At 45.5% G+C, this 21265-nt stretch overlaps 1 protein-coding gene across 1 annotated transcript in view; it reads right to left on the bottom strand.

The window, feature by feature from the left end:
• Positions 1-759: 759 nt before the first annotated feature.
• PRDM13 (PR/SET domain 13) overlaps positions 760-21265 on the bottom strand; it is a 36246-nt gene continuing 15740 nt past the window's right edge. The window contains exons 2-6 of the mRNA XM_061626076.1: positions 19320-19519; positions 16492-16623; positions 16263-16383; positions 2405-4306; positions 760-1394 (exon numbers count right to left, since the gene is read on the bottom strand). Of these exons, the coding sequence (XP_061482060.1) occupies positions 2649-4306; positions 16263-16383; positions 16492-16623; positions 19320-19519 (2111 nt within the window). The 3' untranslated portion in view covers positions 760-1394; positions 2405-2648. The remainder of the gene's footprint in view (positions 1395-2404; positions 4307-16262; positions 16384-16491; positions 16624-19319; positions 19520-21265) is intronic.

The following is a 21265-nucleotide window of genomic DNA, read 5'->3' as shown; positions in this document are numbered from 1 at the left end:
ATCTCCAGCATCCTATGAGCCAATCAGCATGAAAGGAGAGTGTGTTAGCCACCCAGAACAGTCTTCTAACATGCTTCCTTGTCCTTTCCTGCTGATTGGAGCCAATCAGAGTGAAAGGAAGTGAGCCAGTCACTGAGAAGATTCTTTTCAGTAGCTAACACTCTCCTCTTTCGTGCTTATTGGCTCTTAGAGATGTCTGTTGTTGTGGGAGAAGGCATTTACAAGCATCTCACTTTTAACACAGTAGCAAAAAGAGAGAGAGAGGGACATGGCTATGATTATCATGAAGGGATCTTGCACTTCTGAATTTGCCACTACACTACTGGTTGGGTCTCTTAAATTCTGCTGTAATCAATGAGATCACACCAGTATAATCTCGTTGTGGCCAGATCTCCGCCCCAGATAAACTTGAAATCCAGAGATATATGTAACAGGATTGTACACTCCGATTCTAAAAATATTCACAATAGACCTAAACCCCATGATGTTCAGTGAAACAATCCAAAATAACTAGTGAGGATAAGCATGCAAATAAATGTGAAACAAATCCTTCCATCTAACAGGTTAATTTCAGGGTTAATTGTAGTGGAGAATTCACAAAGAAAACCTGGATGAAAATCCTCAGCTGAATTAGACGAACAGTAGTTTGTCAGTAACTTTATTTTAAAAAATCTCATGACAAACTGCAACAAAGACCAAAATACTGTGCCCACTGTACATCATTCGTTATAAAACAAACATACACCAAATATGTAGTCTACAAACCAAATAGAATTATCTTGTTGAGAATGATATACGACATGCTTTTATCATTCATGCTTTCAATATTTATTTTTACAAAGGTTACTCAAATATTGTTCTGCTATAAATAAGTTGCAAATAGGGTGTCTGTTACCCCATCGGGATCCTACACCCCCTTCCTGCTGTGCAATAGTAAACATGTTTACTCCTAAGAAAGTTCCATGGATTACAAAGGAATTCATCCAAAATCGGCAGATAAGGTTTACAGCCTTACTTGAAATGTGAAAGCCAGTTCGATTGAAATCTACCACAAATACTTTCAACAAAAGGTTGAAATTCATACCGTATTTCCTAGGAAGTGAACCTGGTTGGACTCAGCAGGACTTACATTTAAGAAAACACAATTAATAGCACAAGCCTGTGTGTCTACTCATAATTGTCCCATTGATTTAATGGGGTTGTGCCTCGTAGTGCTTTTGGTGTTCACACCAGATTATGTATTCCAGCGTCCAAGTGGGGATATTCTGTTCCACTGAGATGTACATTTGGGTGTAAAACTGGAACTAACTCTCCACTTCCAGACATTGAGACACCGACTTACTTTCTTTCTTGCTCGTCTCCCCCGCCTCACGCAAAAAGGCACTGTTTCCTCCCTACAAAGGTTAAATAGAAAAAACGGATCAGCTGCGACAGAGTCCCTCTTGCCTTATGGATGTTTTCTACGAAAGGGAATCAAGAACACCTTTCTCTACAGTGAACTGCACCTTCCTTCTGGGCAGCTAGTTAAACCGGTTAGTTAAACCCAAAATGCACTTAGACTGAAGATATTTCAGCCCTGAACCCATGAATTTGAGAGCAAGTCCACTCATTTCACCCCAACTTCAACATGTTTATTAAGAAGCCCATTAATTTCCGTGAAACTCATTACCAAATAATTTTAAACCAGAAGAAATTTCCACCACCAATGGGTTAATTTAAATGTGCTTAGAATTGGGCCAAAAACCCTGTCCTGAAACATGATGCGGATTGAAGTTTCAATAAAATCGGTGGTCTTGTTGTCAAGTTGTGTTCAAGCTCTTTGCTTTGACTCAACTGTAGACTCTGTGTATACCAGGGGTAGCCAACCACACGCTGTTCGACTCCAATTCCCATCAGCCCTAGCACCGTGGCCAATGGTAAAAGATGGCAGGAGATGTAGTCCAGCAACATCTGAAAGGCATCACGTTGGCTACTCCTGGTATATAGGTTAGCAGCCATCCTGGCTTGCGAGGGCGGGAGGAAAGAGAGAAATTACTTGAAATTTTGTGAGGAGGTGACTTAATGTGAGTCTGGACACAGCCGGCGTTGTGATGAAGCAGAGGTGTCCCTTTTCCAGCTTTGGGATGGAAGAGGGAATCTAGGGTCGTTTTATTAGCCAAAGAGCGCATGAATCAACAAAGTTGGTCGAGTGGAAAGCAACAGCAGCACCTGCCGCGCTGTTCCCTACGCCCACCGCCGCGATCCCACCCTTCCGCCTCTCCTTATTGGTTAGTTAAACCCAAAACGCACTTAGACTGAAGGTATTTCAGCCCTGAACCTATGAACTTGAGAGCAAGTCCACTCATTTCACCCCAACTTCAACATGTTTATTAAGAAGCCCATTAATTTCCAAGAAACTTATTACCAAATAATCTTAAATCAGAAGAAATTTCCACCACCAATGGGTTGATTTAAATGTGCTTAGAATTGGGCCAAAAACCCTGTCCTGAAACATGATGCGGGTTGAAGTTTCAATTAAATCGGTGGTCTTATTGTCAAGTTGTATTCAAGCTCTTTGCTTTGACTTTCCACTTCAGTGGAGAGCAACAGCAGCTTTTGCTGCGCTGTTCCCCACGCCCACCGCCGCGATACCACCCTTCCGCCTCTCCTTATTGCTGCTCCTTGGCCCAGTCGCCGCCGCCGCCGCCGCCGCCAGTGTCCTGGTCGCTCTGATCGTCCGTGAAGCAAACGTCGACGTCGCTCTCGTCGCTCTTTAGCTCCTGGCGCGCATAGCCGGCTGCGTCGGCACTACTCCTGTCCTCCGCGCCGCTGCTGCCGCCCTTGGGCAAGCTCTGGCCCGGGTGCCGGGATTTGACGTGCCTCTCCAGGTCCCTGCGCCTGACCAGCACTTTGCCGCAGAACTCGCAGCGATAGGGGGTGTTGCCTTCGGCGTGGAGGCGGATGTGTTTGTTGAGGTTGCTGGGGTCGCCGAAGGGCCGCAGGCAGACCTTGCACTTGAGGGGCTTGTAGCCGGTATGAGTCCGCATGTGGATCTTCAGGCCATACTTGCGCGAGTACAGCTTGCCACAGTACAGGCACAGGTGGCCGGTCTTGGGTTTGCCGCTTGCCGGGCCTGCCGACGCTGGCTGCAAGCTCTCCAAGCGGCTGCGACTCTTCTCGGCCGCTGCGATCTCCGACAGCTGCTGCGTGTGTATGGCGATCTCGCGGTCAATGCTGGCCAAGGAGCCAAGCTCGGCCGGGTCGAGCCCCGCGGCTGCTGCAGCGGCGGCAGCAGCGGCCGCCGTGGCGGCCCCATTAAAATACGACACCGAGTCCGGATACTTGAGGAGATTGCCGAAGTGGAGCTTGAGCGGATAGTAGGGGGCGTTGTAGAGCAGCTCGCCGTTGCAGACGGTGAAAGGCATGAAGGACGGGAGGTTACATTCCCCTGAGGCGGCATAGGGCTTCAGCCCTTCAAAGGGCGGCAAGGCTGCGGCAAAGCGCTCCAAATGTAGCCCACTGGGGAGCGGAGGATAGCGGCTGGTGACCGGAGGCGAGAGGCTGGCGTGGAGACCCCGCTCCACGTGCTTGAAGGCGGAGGCTTCATCAAAGTGCGAAAGGAGCGGGAAGCCTCGGACGCCCCCCGAATAGACCAATCCCCCAGCCGCCGCAGCTGAGGGAGGCGGGGGCGGGGCAGAAGCCGCGTGGCATTTGGCGGGGTGGTGATGGGGGTGTGGGGTGTGGTGGGAGTGGTTATTGTGGGGGCTGCTGCCCACTCCCAGCGGGCCTTCGCCGCGGGAGCGGCTGGGCTTGAGGCTGCCCAAGAGTTTGCTGAAACCGCTGCCTTTGCCCTCTTCTCGGAAAGAAGAAGCGTCCGCCTGGTTCGCTTTGGCCAGGCCGGTCGGCTTGAAGGCGGATCTCACCCCGGGGTAGAAGGACAAGCCGTTGCTGCACCCGGAGGCGCTACCCAGCAGGCCCAGAAACTGCCCCGGGCACCGCCCCGAGCTAACGCTCATGTCCAAGGCTCTCTCTTGCTCCTCTTTGGCCGTCTTGCGCCCTTCTCCCCCCGCTTTGGCCAATAGCGGCGAGCCGGATGATTCCCGCTTGATGCTCTCCCTGGCCGCGCCGGGGCAATTGGACCTCAAAGGCGCCGGCACGGCTGCTGACTTTAGGGACAGACTGAACAGTTCCGAGGGCCGAGCGTGCTCTGGCGAGCCCAGGAAACTGCGGCCGTTGTTGAACACGCAGTGGAAGTGGACGTGGGCCTTTAGGCTGTTGGGGTACTTAAAGGTTCGCCAGCAGTACCAGCAGATGTAGCGCTCCTCGCCTAGCAGAGAAAAACAAAGCAGTGAGCCATTAAAAGCAAAAATGCATGGAAACATGACTAATCCTCTCATGCCATTGCAGTTTCGTACAGCTTTCAAACGAGATGCCTGGGTTTTTGAAACCTGAATCTGAAAAACTGAAAGATTTGATATTCAAATTTGAGAGCCAGAAATGCTTTAAACAGCAGTGGCTAACTGTAGCCTTCCAGCTGTTGGGTAGCATAGCCAATGGTTGGAGATGATGGGAGTTATAGTCTAGCAACATCTGGAGGGCCACACGTTAGCCACCCCTAGTTTGAAATCTAGATAAATGTGAAGGCAACTTGAGAAGTGTTTGCTAACCTAGCAAGAATTCAGTACTTCATTCCTGATATAGAACAGATGTAATGAGTCCAACATTATCCATAACTGGGAATGTTGTGCAGTGTGAAGTTAGAATGTGGTTCATTCCAGTATGGGGTTTTCATACAGTACATTGTGGCATCCTTATTCTTTATGTGGAGTAGTGTGGACCATCTCACCCTTCCTGGTTCTGTGATGCCAATGTGAAGAATACTCACTTCATCCATAAGTATGTATAGAGCAAAGGAAATTCATTATAGTTAATGGTTTTTCATAGATTAACCTATGTTGTTGTTTTTAATATTGCATACATATACTGCTAGCAAGGAGCAACATTAGGGTATCAAGTCCATTCATACTCACCACCCCACTTCCCACACATCAAAGATGAAACCAGACTGAGTCGCATGCCACAATCACCTAGCAATCATCTATAACAGATCTGCTGGGGTTCCCTCCAGTGCACTTCAGCCAGCTATGCCCACATAGATGCCCCTTATCATTTCTCCAAGTGGTGTCTTCTCTCCCTATAATAATGTAATGACTGGGTAGTTTGCCAACATTTCTTATCACACACAAATGTGGAAGTGGCAAAGTCAAAACTGTCAGACTTTGTCAGAACAGCATTCATGACGGCTAGATTCCAGTTCCAGCCTATTTTTGTGGTGACCCCATAAGTGACCACCGTGCAGGGTTAGACACCTGAAACTAACCACCTGGCCTATCTTCTGCCTATCTTACTCTGTAGCATTCTTATGGGTAGTTAGGGAACAGCCATGGCTTAGTGGAAGAGCAGATGCTTTACAGGCAAAAAGTCCTGAGTTCAGTCTCTAGGACAGTCTGGGAAAGACTCCTCTTTGAAACTCTGGAAAGCTGTGACAAGTCAGTACAGACAGTACTAAGCTAGATGATGTAGTATAAGACAGTTTGTTGAGGATGCCATGAACCAGGGTACACATCCTGTACTGCACCTCTGTGATAGGGGTGGAACCTAACATAACTGTTAACTAATTTATTAATCCATTGCATTTTCTATCTTGTTTATGCTCACAACAACCCGACATAGCTGAGAAAGGTGTCTTTCCCCAGGTCTCCACTTAAATCTATGACTGAACAGGGGTTTTAATCAAAGCCCAACACAAGGTCATGCCAGCTCTCTGGAATGGATGAAGGTCATTGGAACCACTCTCAGGGGTCCCAAAATCAAGTCACAGCTACCATCTACCAAACACTCTGGCACTGTCTCAGGAGCAGGGAACCATTGTGACAGGACTCATGAGAGAGTGTTAGGAAGGAACAAAAAATGCTTTAAACTGTTCTGCAAATAACTTTGCAAAGCACAAGGACACAGAAAAACAGACAAATTTTCCATGGTATTCTTTTATTAAATTCATCAATTCGTCGGAACAGAGGCGACCACTACCAACCACGCACAGTCAGGGAGACTTACTTGGACACTGATTTACCCAGATGATTTTAAAGTGTAGCATGTTGCAATGCAAGCATTGTCCAAAGATTTGTAGAATCCAGAAACTTCTGTCTCTTATCCCCTATCTTAGTGCATTTTGGGGTCTGAAACTGCTTAATCGACTATGGTAGAAAGTGTTGCAGAGTAGTGAAATTGGGAATTGAGCATCTGAGTGAGCTTTTGTGTATTTGAATCTTTGCTAAAGATTACACCTTCCCTGGAATTTCTCAGACTGAGACTTTAAGCTTTAAAATAAAAAATAACTACTTTATTCTAGAAGTACATACTTGATAGGAAAGAGTTCTACATCTAGCTAACTAGCTAAGTTGGAGATGCAAACACTAAGCCTAGTGTTTGCCCTCATGCTTGGAGGAGAGGGAGAGACAAAGATAAGATGTCTGCTCTCCCTCTCAAGAGAAAGAAGAAGAAGGAAGGAGACTGGAAGATGTGGTCAACATCCTAAGCATATCAGTCTAGCAGGAAGGGAGAGTTAGCGGCAGAGCAAAGGATAGGTATTAGCCTAGCAATCAGGAGGTCCAAAGATTCAAACACACAAAGCTCACTCAGATGCTCAAGTGCCTAATTTGTTATTGTGTAAATGTGTATATTTGTTAAGCTGAGAACAACAGCTGTCTGAAATGTGTGTGTGCCAGTGTGTGTGTTTACCTAAGAAAGCAGGCTTTTACCCTGCATCAGGATCGCTGAGACTTAAGACTTAGTAAAATAAGAAAAGCTACTTTATTTATAGAAATACATTGTAGATAGAAAGGCATACCTAGTTCTAACTAACTAACTAAGTTGGAGGGTTGGGAGTTGCCCTCATGGCTAGGAGAGAGAGAGAGCAGAGACAAAGGTGTCTCCTCTCTCTCTGACAGTCGAAGAAGAGAAGAGAGGGAAAGGGCAGAAGGAGGAGGGGCAGGTAAGCTTCCTTAAGATGTATCAGTCTAACAATGGAAGGAAGTCAGTCAGAGCATCATAGGTAAAGGTAATCAAGCCTATCCATCTGGAGGACCCCAACTCTATCTCCCTTCTGGAACATAAACAAAAGAACAAAACAGGAGTTGCTCTTGCCCACTTCCAACATCCCTTCTCAACAAGTGTTCAGCCCACGAGGTTCATCTTGTCTTGCAGCTTACAATGTCTAACTTTGCCCAATGCCTTCGTGAGAGCGTCTGCAGTCATTTCTTCTGTCAGACAATACTCCATCTTGAGTAGTCCTCTGCAGTAGGTATCTCTAATGAAATGGTGTTTCACATCTATGTGGTTGGTTTGTGAACTCACCCCTTCTGACTCCATGAGTCTGATGCATCCTTGGCTGTCCTCATGCATCACAATAGCCCCTGGTATAGAGATGCCTAAATCTTTGAACAGCTACAAGTAGCCTTTGCATATCCCACTAGTTTGGGATCTGAGGTAGCTGCTAGCTTCAGTTTCATGGTTGTAGTGCCCTTTAGATATCTCACCAATTTCTTTGTTGCTTCTCATTACTTTTTGGTTGGCGAGCTGGTTTTTCGGCACAGGTATCCCACGCCTACCACCACATCTGGCCTGGTAACAGTACTGATATACAGACATTTTCTGATGGTTTGTCTTGTATCTCTCAACACTTCCTTTAGCATTTGTCTTTTTCTTGAATTTCCTCTTGTAGCCTGCAGCTTTCCTTTCTTGAGGAAGCTTGGTCAGTGTCCAAGTTTTATTTTTGTGTAGAGCTTCCAGCTCTTCCTTGGCTGCCTGCCTCCACCTCTCAGCTTCAGCTTTGGGTAAGGCTTCAGTCTCTTTCCAGGTCTCTGGTTCTGGAGGTTCATCTCTCAAGAGGTAAGCAACTCTTTCTGGTGGTACACGTTTGTTGGTGCGTTCAGAGGTTCTGGGTGCTGGCGCTTCTGCTGCCCCTTCTGGCTCTGTTGCCTCTTGTGGCTCAGAGTCCTCGCCTTCCTCTGCAGGTATATTATTGTTATACCTTCTGTGGTGGAAGAATAACTCAATTTCTTACCTTTCACTGTCATCTGTTTGGTGTGGCGCCCCTTCTTGCTTGAGAGTAGGACTGAAGGATGCACTCCAGCACCTACTCCAGTGGAAGTAGGATACTTGAATCCAGACCAGAACAATCAACCATGGGAAGACAACAAAAGCTACAGACAAGCTATAGGAAAACTCCTATACATCAGCACAATAACCAAACCGGACGTGGTGGCAGTGGGATACCTTTGCAGAAAAACCAGCTTGCCAAACAAGAAAGACTGGGAAGCAGTCAAGAGAGTGGCAAGATATCTGAAAGGCACTGCAAACCTATAACTAAAGCTATCAGCTACTCAAGATCTCAAGCTTCTGGGATACACTGATGCTGACTGGGCTGGAGAAACCAACGATCACAAGTCAACTAGTGGAAACCTGTTCTACTATGGCCAGTCATTTATCTGCTGGGTGAGTTGAAAGCAAGAGACTGTAGCACATTCATCTACAGAGGCAGAGTATGTATCAGATGATGAAGCATGCAAGGAAATGATGTGGCTACGCAAGCTTCTATGATACTTAGGCATATCTGAACCAGAGCCTATCAGAATATTTGAGGATAATCAAGCTTGCATAAGACTTGTGGAATCAGAAGGACAAAGTTCTTGCATGAAGCACATCGATGTGAAGTTCCACTACCTAAAGGACATAAGGGAGAAAGGACTTCTAGAGATGACCTACTGTCCAACAGGAGAGATGACAGCTGATGCATTGACCAAGCCGTTGGGCAAAGTCTGACACCAGAAGCTATGAGGCAAGATGAACCGTGTAGAGTGAACCAGGTTCTTGTTGAGAAAGGGTGTTGGAATATGGGGTTCAACTCGAACTGGTGGGTTGGGGCTGCATGGGGTTAAAAAGGGTAGATAGAGAGGAGACATTCTGATTGCTAGGCTACACCTATCCTTTGATCTCTTACTAACTCTTCCTTCCTGTTAGACTGATATTCTCAGGATGTTGACCACATCTTCCGACTTCTTCTTCATTCTCTTGAGTGGGAGAGCAGACATCTTCTCTTTGTCTGTCTCTCTCCTCCCAGCATGAGGGCAAACACTTAGCTAGTTAGCTAGATGTAGAACTCTTTACTATCAAGTATGTCCTTCCAGAATAAAGTAGTTATTTCTTATTTTGAAGCTTATAGTCTCAGTCTGACAAATTCCAGGGAAGGTGTAATCTTTAGCAAAGATTCTGTTGGAATGTATGAGGTTCAACTCCAACTTGGTGGGTTGTGGCTGCATGGGGTTAATAGGGGTAGCTAGAAAGCTAGACCTCTTGCTGGTTGAGGCTATACTTTGATCCTCTGCCATCTCTCCCCTTCCTGCTAGGCTGATAAGCAAAGGAATGTTGATCCCAGTTCCTTCCCGCCTTTCTCAGTGTTCTTTTTATCTCGAGAGGGGAGCAGACATCTTCTCTTTGTCTCTCCTCTCAACCAGGATGAGGGCCAGCACTGGGACCAGTGCAGGCTGCTCCAGCATAGCCAGTTAGCTAGATATAGAACTCTTTCCTATCAAGCATGTACTTCCAGAATAAAGTAGTTGTTTCTTATTTTAAAGCTTAAAGTCTCTGTCTGACTAATTGCAGGGAAGGTAGAATCTTCGCAAAGATTCAAACACACACACACGTAAGCTCGCTCAATACTCTCCGTTCTGCAGTGCTACGCAACTCTGCTACGAATCTCAATAGAGAAATTCCGACAGATTCAAACGCACAAAACTCACTCAGATGCTCAAGTGCCTAATTTTGCTACTCTGCAACAGATGGAAGAGTCACCTGACTCACACAGCCAGCTCCCTGTCCCAAGGATGGCAAGGGGTCAGCCCCTAGGAGGTGACAGACATGTGACCCACCTTGTTACTGAGCTATATAAGAGCAGTGGAACACAGAGACAGAAGAGAGAAACTCCTATGCTATACCATCAGTGGATTGCTTAAGAAATGGGCAGGAGGAACTGTGTGTACTCAACACCTGATAAAGTTAAAATCTAAGGAAGATAGTCTCCTCTGTTGCTGAGTTCAGATTGTATATATCTGTTTTTTCTGAAGAGTCATGCTTGTGAAGTTGCTTTGATTATTCTGCTAAGAAACTGATAAACCCACCTACTTAGCACTGGTGTCAAACTTTATTGCTTATTTGAATTGCTTATTTGAATCCCCCTGGCAAACACAAGGGGGTGGCAGAACACATGTTCATTCCCAGCATCATTTTTACACTTGCAATTGCCTGTAAGGTTTTTTATGTTTTTGTTTTAAAATAATAAAAATAATATTTTTAAAAGTTGGGAACTAGGTCCCAATGATGATTATCCTTCATTGGCTACAGTGAAGCCGCTAGCATGGAGACCATCTATGTGCCAACCTTTTCAAGTTACAGTGGCACGGGGAATATCTCATTCACTACGAAATCAAACAACTGTGTCATTTGACTGGCCTCTGCAGTGTAAAGCTCTCTCTGCATGAAGTTCCCATCAGCCTTGCACATTATTGCTATGCAGTTACATAGGCTCCTAAGATTAATCACGCTGCTGATTTATTATTTATGGATATTTAACAATGTTTTGTCGATGGATTCTCTGTTTTTACTGATATATTTCTGTGTATAATGTTGTATGTATATTCTTTTTTATGTTATGGTATTTTATGTAAACCGCTTAGGGATTCTGTATATTAAGTGGTATACAAATATTATTTTTAAAAAAGTTCTGTAAGTGTTAATAAATAATGAGAGCCTTTTCATGTAGTGCAATGTATGCATGCCTACTCAGAGGTTTGACTTACTCCTACAGTAGAGTGAGAATTGGGAATTCAGCATTATATCTTCAGACTTTGAACAGAGCTTAAGGTTGGAGCCCAGCAATCACTCACTGCAGAGAATTCTATTAGCCTTGTAATGAGACGTTTCCACAGTGAATGATTTGAGGATTGCATTCTGATTCACTGCCGGGCAAAGTCAGTCTACTTGGTTTTAAGCCAGTTCAGTAGTAGACAAGTTAGTGGGTCGAAATCCATTTCATTCATATTGAGATGCTCCAGTTTAACTGGACTGGGCTTTTGGGTTGCCATCCTCTTATCTCTGTGTCTGGAAAACTGATGATTACTTAAATGTGGAACTGTGTGTTTCAGGTGGCAATCCTATAGTATAGAAAGTGACCGAAACTCGGTACAACTTAGTTCTGAATTTTATTTTTACTATTTATATCCCACTTTTCCTCCAAGGAGCTCAAGGTGGCATACAAAGAATGGGCATGTGTATAAGCTTGCACTGTCAGACACACATCTCTGATTTCTCCCTGTTCTCTCAGAGCAAGCTTCTCTAGACAGGTGGTTTTAATAAGAGAGTGTGAGCATCATTATAAAAGTCATCTGTCAGTAATTTATTGGATTAACAGCCCAACATAAATTCATGTTTATGTATTGGAACTTGCTGAAATGTGGGTACCACAGCATCTGATTGTCCTGATGAGCAGCCTATACTCTGCACAAGAGGCTACTGTAAGGACAGAATATGGAGAAACCAACTGGTTCCCAATCAGAAAGGTTGTGAGACTGGCATATTTTATCACCCTATTTGTTTAATCTATATGCAGAACATATCATATGGAAAGCGGGATTGGACCAAGATGAAGGAAGTGTGAACATTGGAGGGAGAAATATCAATAATTTAAGATATGCAGACGATACCATACTACTAGCAGAAACCAGTAATGATTTGAAACGAATGCTGGTGAAAGTTAAAGAGGAAAGCACAAAAGCAGGACTACAGCTGAATGTCAAAAAGATTAAAGTAATGACAACAAGATTTATGTAACTTTAAAGTTGACAATGAGGACATTGCACTTGCCAAGGATTATCAATACCTCAGCACAGTCATTAACCCAAATTGAGACAAAACAGTAGTCAAGAAATGAGAAAAAGGCTAGGACTGGGGAGGGCAGCTATGAGAGAACTAGAAAAGGTCCTCAAATGGAAAGATGTATCACTGAACTAAAGTCAGGATCATTCAGACCATGGTATTCCCGATCTCTATGTATGGATGTGAACGTTGGACAGTGAAAAAAGTGGATAAGAGAAAAATCAACTCATTTGAAATGTGGTGTTGGAGGAGAGCTTTGCGCATACCATGGACTGCAAAAAAGACAAAGAATTGGGTGTTAGAACAAATTAAACCAGAATTATCACTAGAAACTAAAATGATGAAACTGAGGTTAGCATACTTTGGACACATCACGAGACGACAGGATTCACTAGAAAAGACCATAACACTGGGAAAAACAGAAGGGAGTAGAAAAAGAGGAAGGCCAAATGAGATGGATTGATTCCATAAAAGAAGCCACAGACCTGAACTTATAAGATCTGAACAGGGTGGTCCATAACAGATGCTCGTGGATGTCACTGATTCATAGGGTCGCCATAAGTCATAATTGACTTGAAGGCACATAACAACACCAACAAAATGCTTACTATTGCAGCCTGAAAAGGCTGTGACCGTTGTATACTCTCCTTTGCAGCCCACACTTAGGGTAAAGTAGAAACAATTAATTATCCCTTAAATAATCACCATTGGTACAATCAGAGAGCAGTTAAGAAGTGTCTAGTATGGTCTAAAGGTACCTGAGGCCATCAGCTTGCTGGTCTTGGTCTGGACAGTGACTGCCTGGGAACAATATATAAGCTGCCTTTGGTTCAATGAGAGAAGAAGAGCATATGCCAATGTAGGAAGGAAGGGAGTAGCTCAGTGGCAGAGCATCTGCCGTGGATACAGAAGGTTCCAAATTCAATCCCCTGCATCTCCATATAGGACTGGGAAAGATTCCTGTCTGAAACCTGGAGAGCGGCTGTCCCTCAGTGTCAACAGCTCTGGCCAAGATGAACCAATGGTCTGATAAGGCAGGTTCCTATGTTACTATATTCTTCCATTGTACACATGTGTTTGGCTGAAATGAAACTCAACATGTGACGGTAAATGCAAAGCAAGCCAGGCCTTGTTTGGGATTAGTAAAAAAAAGGCGTGTGGATGTTGTACATGAAGCCTAAACTACTGGTGTCTTTCTCTGCGGAAGCCTTTTCCTTTTTATGAGTAGAAGCCGTTCAACGGGAGAGGGCCACAATTGCTCTAGCTGGGCTGCTTTTGGAGGAAGCAAACGCAAGCAGCTGTTGCCTTAACGCCTGTGTCCGGCGGCCCATCTGTTGACGTTTGCAAAATAGGTGGCGTATGTCAGAGAGCTGACGCAACTAAACAAAGGCCAATCTAATGATCATGAGCCTCCCATTACCAAACGAGACAATATCCTATATGTATGGGCCATACGTAATCGGTCCTTTCAAAAGACAATGCCCTTTGTGCCCCCCATCCTCGAACGAGCAGCATTCCCTAAGGTGGAACAAACCGAAATGCCTACTAGGATATTCACGTTCCCTTCTTTCTTTGCCCAAACCTGTGGGACGCAGCAGTAAGACACAAATCTTTCGTACTAGAGGATTCATCTAGAGGGTTAAACTAATCGACCAGCGTTTCAAAACGATAGAAAGGCTCGTAAAAGATGTTGCATTTCCGAACACAGGAGGAGAGAAGCGCTATCCGGATTCGATGAATAAGTTTTAAAACATCAGATATGAAGAAGAGAACGAGCAAAACTCTTAGAGGAAGGTGCAAGATGCCTCTCTGGGACAGAGAATAAAAGATACTGCAGAGCTTGTGAAATCTATATTCACTAATCTCTCCAGAGCCTCCTCAGGCGGTTCAGACGTATAACGCATTCCACTTCTAGACATAGATATTACTCACAGGAACATAAGAGCTCTGCTGGATTATATCAAAGGCTCATCTAGTCCTGCATCCTGTTCTCACAGGGTCCGGTCAAATGCCCACGTCCAACATTTCTCTGTGCACAATGCTTTCGTTCTTTCTCTTTATGGGTTCAAAAAAGAAAAACAAGGAATCTTCCATCAACTCTGACGGAGGGCCATGCTGGGGCTGATGACATTTGGAGCCCAGCCACATCTGGAGGGCCACAGGTTTCCCCCCACCCCTGACTGAAGGTTGCATGTCAAGCTGCGTGAGCGAGAGATGAGTTGACTATCTCAGCGAACTATCTGGAGATATCGTAAGACGTTTAATAACACCCGGTCGTGGGCTCTGGTTTCTGGTGCTGGTGCTTGACTGAACGGCTCCAGAAAGAAGATTCTGCCGCTTTTTAACACGAAACTGGGGCGCGGGAAAGGATGCCTGAGAAGAGCAGAAGGAATTGACACTCTCCTGCTGGAATTAGCAAACCAAACGGCCTGTTGAAATCGGCAAGTGAGTTCAAGAATCAGCCAGTGTGAATTCGTTCGTTCATTTATTCCAGAGAAAACGAGTCGTTCAGCCCTCCCCTTCTTTGGAATACTCTCCCGAAGCACGGACCCCAAATGGTTTCTCTCCATCTCTCTCTCCACCCCCACCCCCCTTAAGTGTTATGTGGCTTCCTTCACGCATGGCCCTTATTGGCTTATACCAGTTTGTCTTGAAGCCAGGGGAGGTAATCTGAAGGGGGCAGAGCAGAAAGACAGAGGGAAGGAGTGCGAAAAGGTGGAAGAAAGGAATAGAAAGAGCATGCGTCTCAGTGCTCAGTTATTGTTCACTCGCGGCTCGAGTCTAAGCAGCTTCGGGCATCTTGTCACCGTACGTTGACAGACACGCAGGTAACCCTGTTCCAAGGAATGAATAGGCAGCCGCTAGAAAACTTTACGAATTTAAGGGCACAATCCCAACCCCATTTACCTGGGGGAAGGGTGGGATAGAAACGTGATTAACTAAATAAATAAACAAAAGCCATGGGATTCACTAGGTCTTACTTCTGAGTAAACAATGCATGGCTCGGGTGGCGCTGTTAAGAAGCTTTCTCTCTCTGGCGAGCTTGTCAAAAGCTGCTCTTTTCAATTATCTTTGTTTGCAAATAGTAACGATCCAGAAACCCCGACGACTGGCTTCTGCCCCCACACCTCCGCCCCTCTCAGTTTACATTCTGCTACGAAGAGCCTCAATCTATGACTAAATGGAACCAGTCAAACACTTTTGTTACACTAAAAGTGGCTAGCTGGGCAGTGTCACTCTCTTTCCAAGCCCAGATGCTTTGCAAACGTTTGTTTGAGAGAGAGTTTTAAAAGGCCTGATGAAAGTGTTTTCGAGAAAATTAATAATAAATCCAAACCTATCCTCTTGCAAGGAGAAAAATGTGCGTGTGGAAGGGCATCCAGTGGGCACTGTCCAGGGAGAAATCGGCTCACATTTGGGGAAGAGGAAGCAGATCAGTAGCAGGTTCGAGCCTCCCCTGTCGAACGTGGTCTAACTTTGTTTGTTGAGATTAACCATATTGGGAAGGCGGTATCTGAAATGATGGACAAATTTTACAGTATTTAAGCTAATTTTCTCATGGCCAGTACCTGTGGTTCATTTCTTCCTTTTTTATGGCAGCCGGGTCCACAATGCTGATCAGCCGGATTTAAGCCTAGGCAGCCCCCCCCCTGCACCCACTTCTTTCACCCACCAAGTACTTTGCTTGACTGAAACTCTGCTTGCACATCGGCCTTTTAATGAGTTAACCCCATTCACTCCAATGAGTCTTCTTTCCGAGTAAATCACAGGTAAGATCCTGCTGAACATCAAGTATTTGCAAGTATGTCGCATTGGTTTCAATAGTTGCCACTCCATAAACGGTTCACTTGAGCTTTTTTTAAAAAAAACAGCCAGCTGTTTTCGTTGGCATTTACTTCCCACTAAAGTGTTTGGGACCAACTTATTAAATGCTCCAGAGTAATTTTTAAAAAGTTTAAAATGAGGTTAAGACCGGCCCACTGACTGACACCCATACACATATTTACCGGCCACGTGAACCAGTTTATTCCGCCTGATATATAAGTATTCGGTGTTCTGTGGTCCTGCGGTTGTTCTTTGACTTGTTGTAAATCCAGATAATAGAGACTGGGGTTGCAATTCTAAACAAACTTACTAGCGAGTAAGTCCCCTTGAACTCGGTGGGGCTGACTTCTGAGTAATGATGCTTAAGACCCTCACAGCAAAACTCCCGCTGTGTCCCAGAGTAACTGAGTCGCTCTCTGGGCGTTCTTCCGCCTCTTGCAAGTCGCTGGCCAAGGTGCTGTACGTACCTTTTTCGTCGTGTGTCGGAGTCGCCGTAGTGGGTATGTCAAACCACTGAGCCAAAGAGTTGGAATACCATACGGTCAACTCTTCTCCTGGCTGGACATCTCGCAGCGCCCGGTAGAAAATCTAGGAGAACAGAGAGATCCCGTCAGCTGACCAGACTGCAAGGCCAAGCAATCCAGCGCCGACAGAAAAGCTAAAGCCATAGAGATCAGTTAGGTAGGATGTAGGTACCTGGCCGCCCGGTAGCTCTGCAATAGCTTCCAAGGTCTGTTCTTGTGAGTGTCTGGCAGCCCGGATTAACCCTATCCACTCCACAGCGGAGCCTCCGGCTTCGTCCACTAGTTCCCCTCTTACCATCCGCACCTGGAACACAGGACAGCACAGGTTGTCATTCATACTGCCAGTCGGTTCAGTGGCATTGCTTTAGCCACAACAACATTCGTTGCTACTGAGCAGCTTAGCAAAATGACCGTTAGTTTTACCCCTCACCCAAAAAGCCCCTATTAAAATCACTTATTTATTTCTTTAAAAGTCGAATTAATCTCTCGGTTCCTTAGATCATCTCCATGAGAAACGGTTGACGCAATCAAAAGAGGAAGAGTGAATGAATACACGGGTTACATCCTAGTCGGAGGCAGAAGGCGAGTTTGAGAGCTAACCAAAAGCAATCATGGCTGTCCTAACCAGGAATAAGGCAAAGGTCTCTCAAAGTGTTAGAGGGTGGACGCCTTGTTTCATAAGCGACTGATTCTGGGGAATCGGAAAGTGCATGTTTACTCTGTAGTAAACCCTTATATTGCATTCAAGGGGTTTTACTCCCAAGCAGCCGTGCATAGAATTGCAGCCTTAAACCCATCAATTCTCTTGCTTTCTTTTATTTCAGCTGAAAGTCCTTCTAAATCAATGTGCTTAGGCCCACGGATATATATATGGTCTTTGGTATCAACGTGGCATTTCACTTAAATAGCAGTCGATGATGTTTGGCTTAGCCAGAGTTGCAGACCAGGTTGCTCATCTGGTTTGAATGGAAGTGTGTCGGCTTCATTGGAATGTGAACTGCGGCTAAAAATAAGGGGCAGCCCGGAAGTAAGCCCTGTTGTGTTCAAGGGGGTTTACTCCCAAGGACCGCACCCTCCGGCTGGGATGCACGCTCCTGTTTTCTCAATGACCTTGAAACGAATGAACCCTGAAATAAAAAATCCCCAAATTCTCTTTATTCCAGTGAGTTGGAAAGGAAGTTTCTTCAGATCTCTTCCCTTTCTTTTTCACTGGCCTGTACCGCTGCAGCCTGAAATGCTGCCGGGAGCATTTTTAAAAAACCCGTGGTGATTACATTTTCCCATTCAAGCTTGCAAATGGCTACACCTACATTTCATGGCTCCAAGCCCCTGCCAGGCAATTAATTACCGAATAAGATAATCAGCCACGTTTCAAGAGAGAGGAGGAGGAAGAGGAAGAGGCAATTCTGTTCAGTCTGCCTCATCTTTCATAATCTGCTTGGTCATACACAGAGGCAACAAATGAGAGGCTATCTATGTGAATGACCAGGCAATAAAAGTCACTGTAACAAAGGCAGCCTAAAGGGAGCAACCAACGTAGCCTGATGAGAAATAAATTTGAAAGGGCTGGCAGAGCATTTAAAAACAATTAAAGGACATTCAGAATCCGAGCGGAACGTATGACAAACCTCTGCGCTTTGGGGAAGAAAGGCAACAACGTCGCCTTATGCTAAGTTCATCTGGGGAGATGGTGGAAGGGCCCAATCCACACCATCTTTCTATTTTGGGTTTCTTTTAGGGACTTCTGTGTGAAGCACGCCAGAAGTAGTGATCAATACCGGAGCCACTTGGGAAATCAGCTAGGTTGCCCCGATCTACTTTTGCTTGGCAAATAAGTCATCTGGATTGAAATCCTTTTTTTAAAAAATGATGGTGAGCTCGGCAGAATTTCCGCGTTAAAGGGTGTTTCAGAAATTGGACCATTCCAGACTTCAAGTAAGAGGATTGTTTTGATCATCCCTTCGAGTCACTCTGTTCTAATCTTTATCACATTTGGGTTATGCCCAGACACGGGAAGAACTCACGGCTACCTTTTGCCGTTCATGGCAAAACAAATAAATAAATCTGTGTGTGTGTCACTTTCCTGCCCCTGATGAATTCTACTTCAAGAAAGCGCACCCCGCAATAAATCCGCACTTCTTTAAGGTGCCACAAGACTCTGCTGATTTTGCTCCCACATACTAACACGTCCACCCTTCCAGAAATCTCAACCGGAGGCTGTTTTTGTTTCACACGAGGTTCTGCTGCTGCTGTTTTAGCCTGTGTAAGAGCAAAGCTTGCCATCTGACATTGGCAACTTTGAGATTTCGTTCCGGTTTCACCTCACACTTATTTTGCTTTCCCCCCTATTAAAAAAAGGAGGAGGAACGGTGAAACAGAATGCAAAAATAGTGCATTCAATAAAAGGAACTGGAATCAGAGGCAACGCCGGATGAGCCTCCAGTTCATCGGCTTCATTTCATTTTATCTTATGATTATCCAATCCTGCATTCACCATTCCGGTGTCAGTTTGGGGTGAGGGATCAGCCGGAGGAAACTATTTATGCTGATGCCCAGATTATAATGCGTGAAATTCGGGATGTGGACAGCGGGGAAAAAGTAACCAGTAAGTCTGTAAGCCCGCCATTCTCTCACCTCCCCCCGCTTTCCCCTACCCATCCTCTTCCAATCCAGTTAGCGTACAACATTAGCCCAAATAAGCTACCCGAAGTCAGCGATCTCCCCAGAAAGATCTGGAGGTCTGAACAGCCTGAGAGCGAGATGGCCGCCCATCCCCGCAGGCTCTTGGCTTCATAAAGATCAAAAGGGGGTGACGCTTCGTGTGAACACCCAAACCCCTCGTTGCCTTTTCTCTGTGAAAGGAGGAGGAGAGAGAGAACAGCTTTGCTGCCGGGACATTCCCTAGCAAGGATCCGGACCACCCTCGTCCACTTTTCCCCCTTTGGGCGATCGGACTTCCTCTATTTCCCCCGTGCTTTCCGCCAAGGTGCGGAGCAATACCTTTTTCTTGGGTCCCGGCTCCCTCCGATCGGACAGGTACTTGCCCAGTTTGAAGGTGCCGGAGACAGGACCCAGGCGCAGGCCAGCTGGGATGCAGCTCTCTGCAGTGACGCTGAGGGCCGGCGGAGGCCGGCTGGTTTGCATCGCTGCTTCTGGGTGAAAACGCGGCGATCGCGAAGGCGCCCGGGACTCTGCGAGGGCTGAAGTGACGGGGAGGGGGGAGGTAGAGAGGAAAGGAGACAGGAAGAAAGAGAGACAGAGGCAGGCAAACAGCGAGGAGGGCTGAGCTGCACCGGCGTTATCTCCGCCCGCAGAGTGACTCGGCGGTGGATGCGCGCCGCCTTTTCAATTGCAACACGAGGGCTCTAGCCTTGGCACTCTGGTGCTCCAGGGCGCCCGGTTGGGGCGGTGAGAGAGTTTTACTCTTGGAGCAGCTGCTGAGTCGCATCCAAGAGGGTCACATGGAGATTTTCCCTAGCCCCCGTCCCTCGCCACCCCAACGCATAATCAAGGGCTTTTTTGAATGGGGCAGCCAACAATGGTCCAGGCGACCTTCCCATTCCTAAAAATCCAATTTGTCAAGGGCAAAGAAAAGGCGCTGGTGAATCAAAGGTCTGGAGGGACCATTAATCCTCAGCATGGGGGATTGTCCCCGAGACAGTTACGATATTTTAAGTGACAAATCCACTGTATAATTTCTCCATAAATTTTACTTCCTCCGATTGTTCCTCGACAAACCAGTTTTGGAAAAGAAGGGAGTGTTTTAAGTCTACTTGGCTGAGCCTTTTGTAAGCCAGGAGACTTCAAAGATTCTTAATTCTCTTTCCTTTGGCTGGATTGTAAAGGCGATTAAACAAAGAGATTGGGGGGGGTAGGGGGAATGTTTGGACGACTTGTTAACTTCTATTGATTCCTGGCGTGTGCCATACAGAAATTGGGCAGGTACTTGATGGGAAAACACCAGAAAATACCTACACTTAAAAAGGAAAAAGAAACCCTGCCATATTACCAATTCAGGGGGTTTGGTTTGAGCCCAGAAATCTGTTTACAATGGCTTTGTTCTTCAACTTTCATTTTCTCCTGCTTTTAATGGCGCAAAACGAGGAATCCTTGCCATGTGTTGAAAGCACCGAGGTTAGGATTTGGAAACGCTGCAAAACCAGTTTTATTTGTCTTGTATTGGGAGAAAAAGGCAAAACAATCTGAAGGGAAAGTTCATACTCACGTCCTGGGGACAGATTCATTCTCAGTTCCTGGATAACGATCCATTCCATGAGCTCAGAGGCTGAGCCACAAAAATGTCTGTTCTCTGATTTTATTATTAATATGATTATTATTTATTGTCAATGGGAAAGTAAAAATCAAAATCAAATAGCCCTAAAACAAAAGGCAACCCTGTGCTCTCTATGATTTTCATCATCATCATCATCCTTTATTACCAGCCCTTCACCCAAAGGTCCCAGTGCGGGTTACAACAATTTTAAAATATGACATTATTATGATTAATGATTAATCCAATGATTAACAATAATTTATTTAAGATATCCAGTTGGGATGGTGAGGAACAATGAGGATTCAGGACAAAATATATCAAATATGTATTTGTTCATGTCCATATTTATTCACTGGATGACTTTAAAACATTCTAAAGGAAGGGAAGGGGAAGGAGGATGGACAGAAGGAAAAAGCCAAAATTCTAAACATTCTTATCTGTAAGTGAATTTTTTTTAAATCACTGAGACTTGGTTCCACATAAATACGGTTAAGGCTGCAATCCTGAATACCCGTTTCCCTGTGAGTAAGTCCCACAGAGGCATTACCTCTGAATAGGACTAAGCTGAAGGACCGCCATACAGCAGGAGGTGCTGATGGCTTGCTAGTTTTACTTACTTGAAGTAAAGTCCTATTGAAATCAATGGGGATTACTTCCAAGTAAGGATGGGACT

This window comes from Rhineura floridana, chromosome 4, assembly GCF_030035675.1.
Source record: "Rhineura floridana isolate rRhiFlo1 chromosome 4, rRhiFlo1.hap2, whole genome shotgun sequence".
Classification (NCBI taxonomy): Eukaryota; Metazoa; Chordata; class Lepidosauria; order Squamata; family Rhineuridae; genus Rhineura; species Rhineura floridana.
Note: the sequence above shows the minus strand (reverse complement) of the source record. Positions and strands in the feature narration are given on the sequence as shown.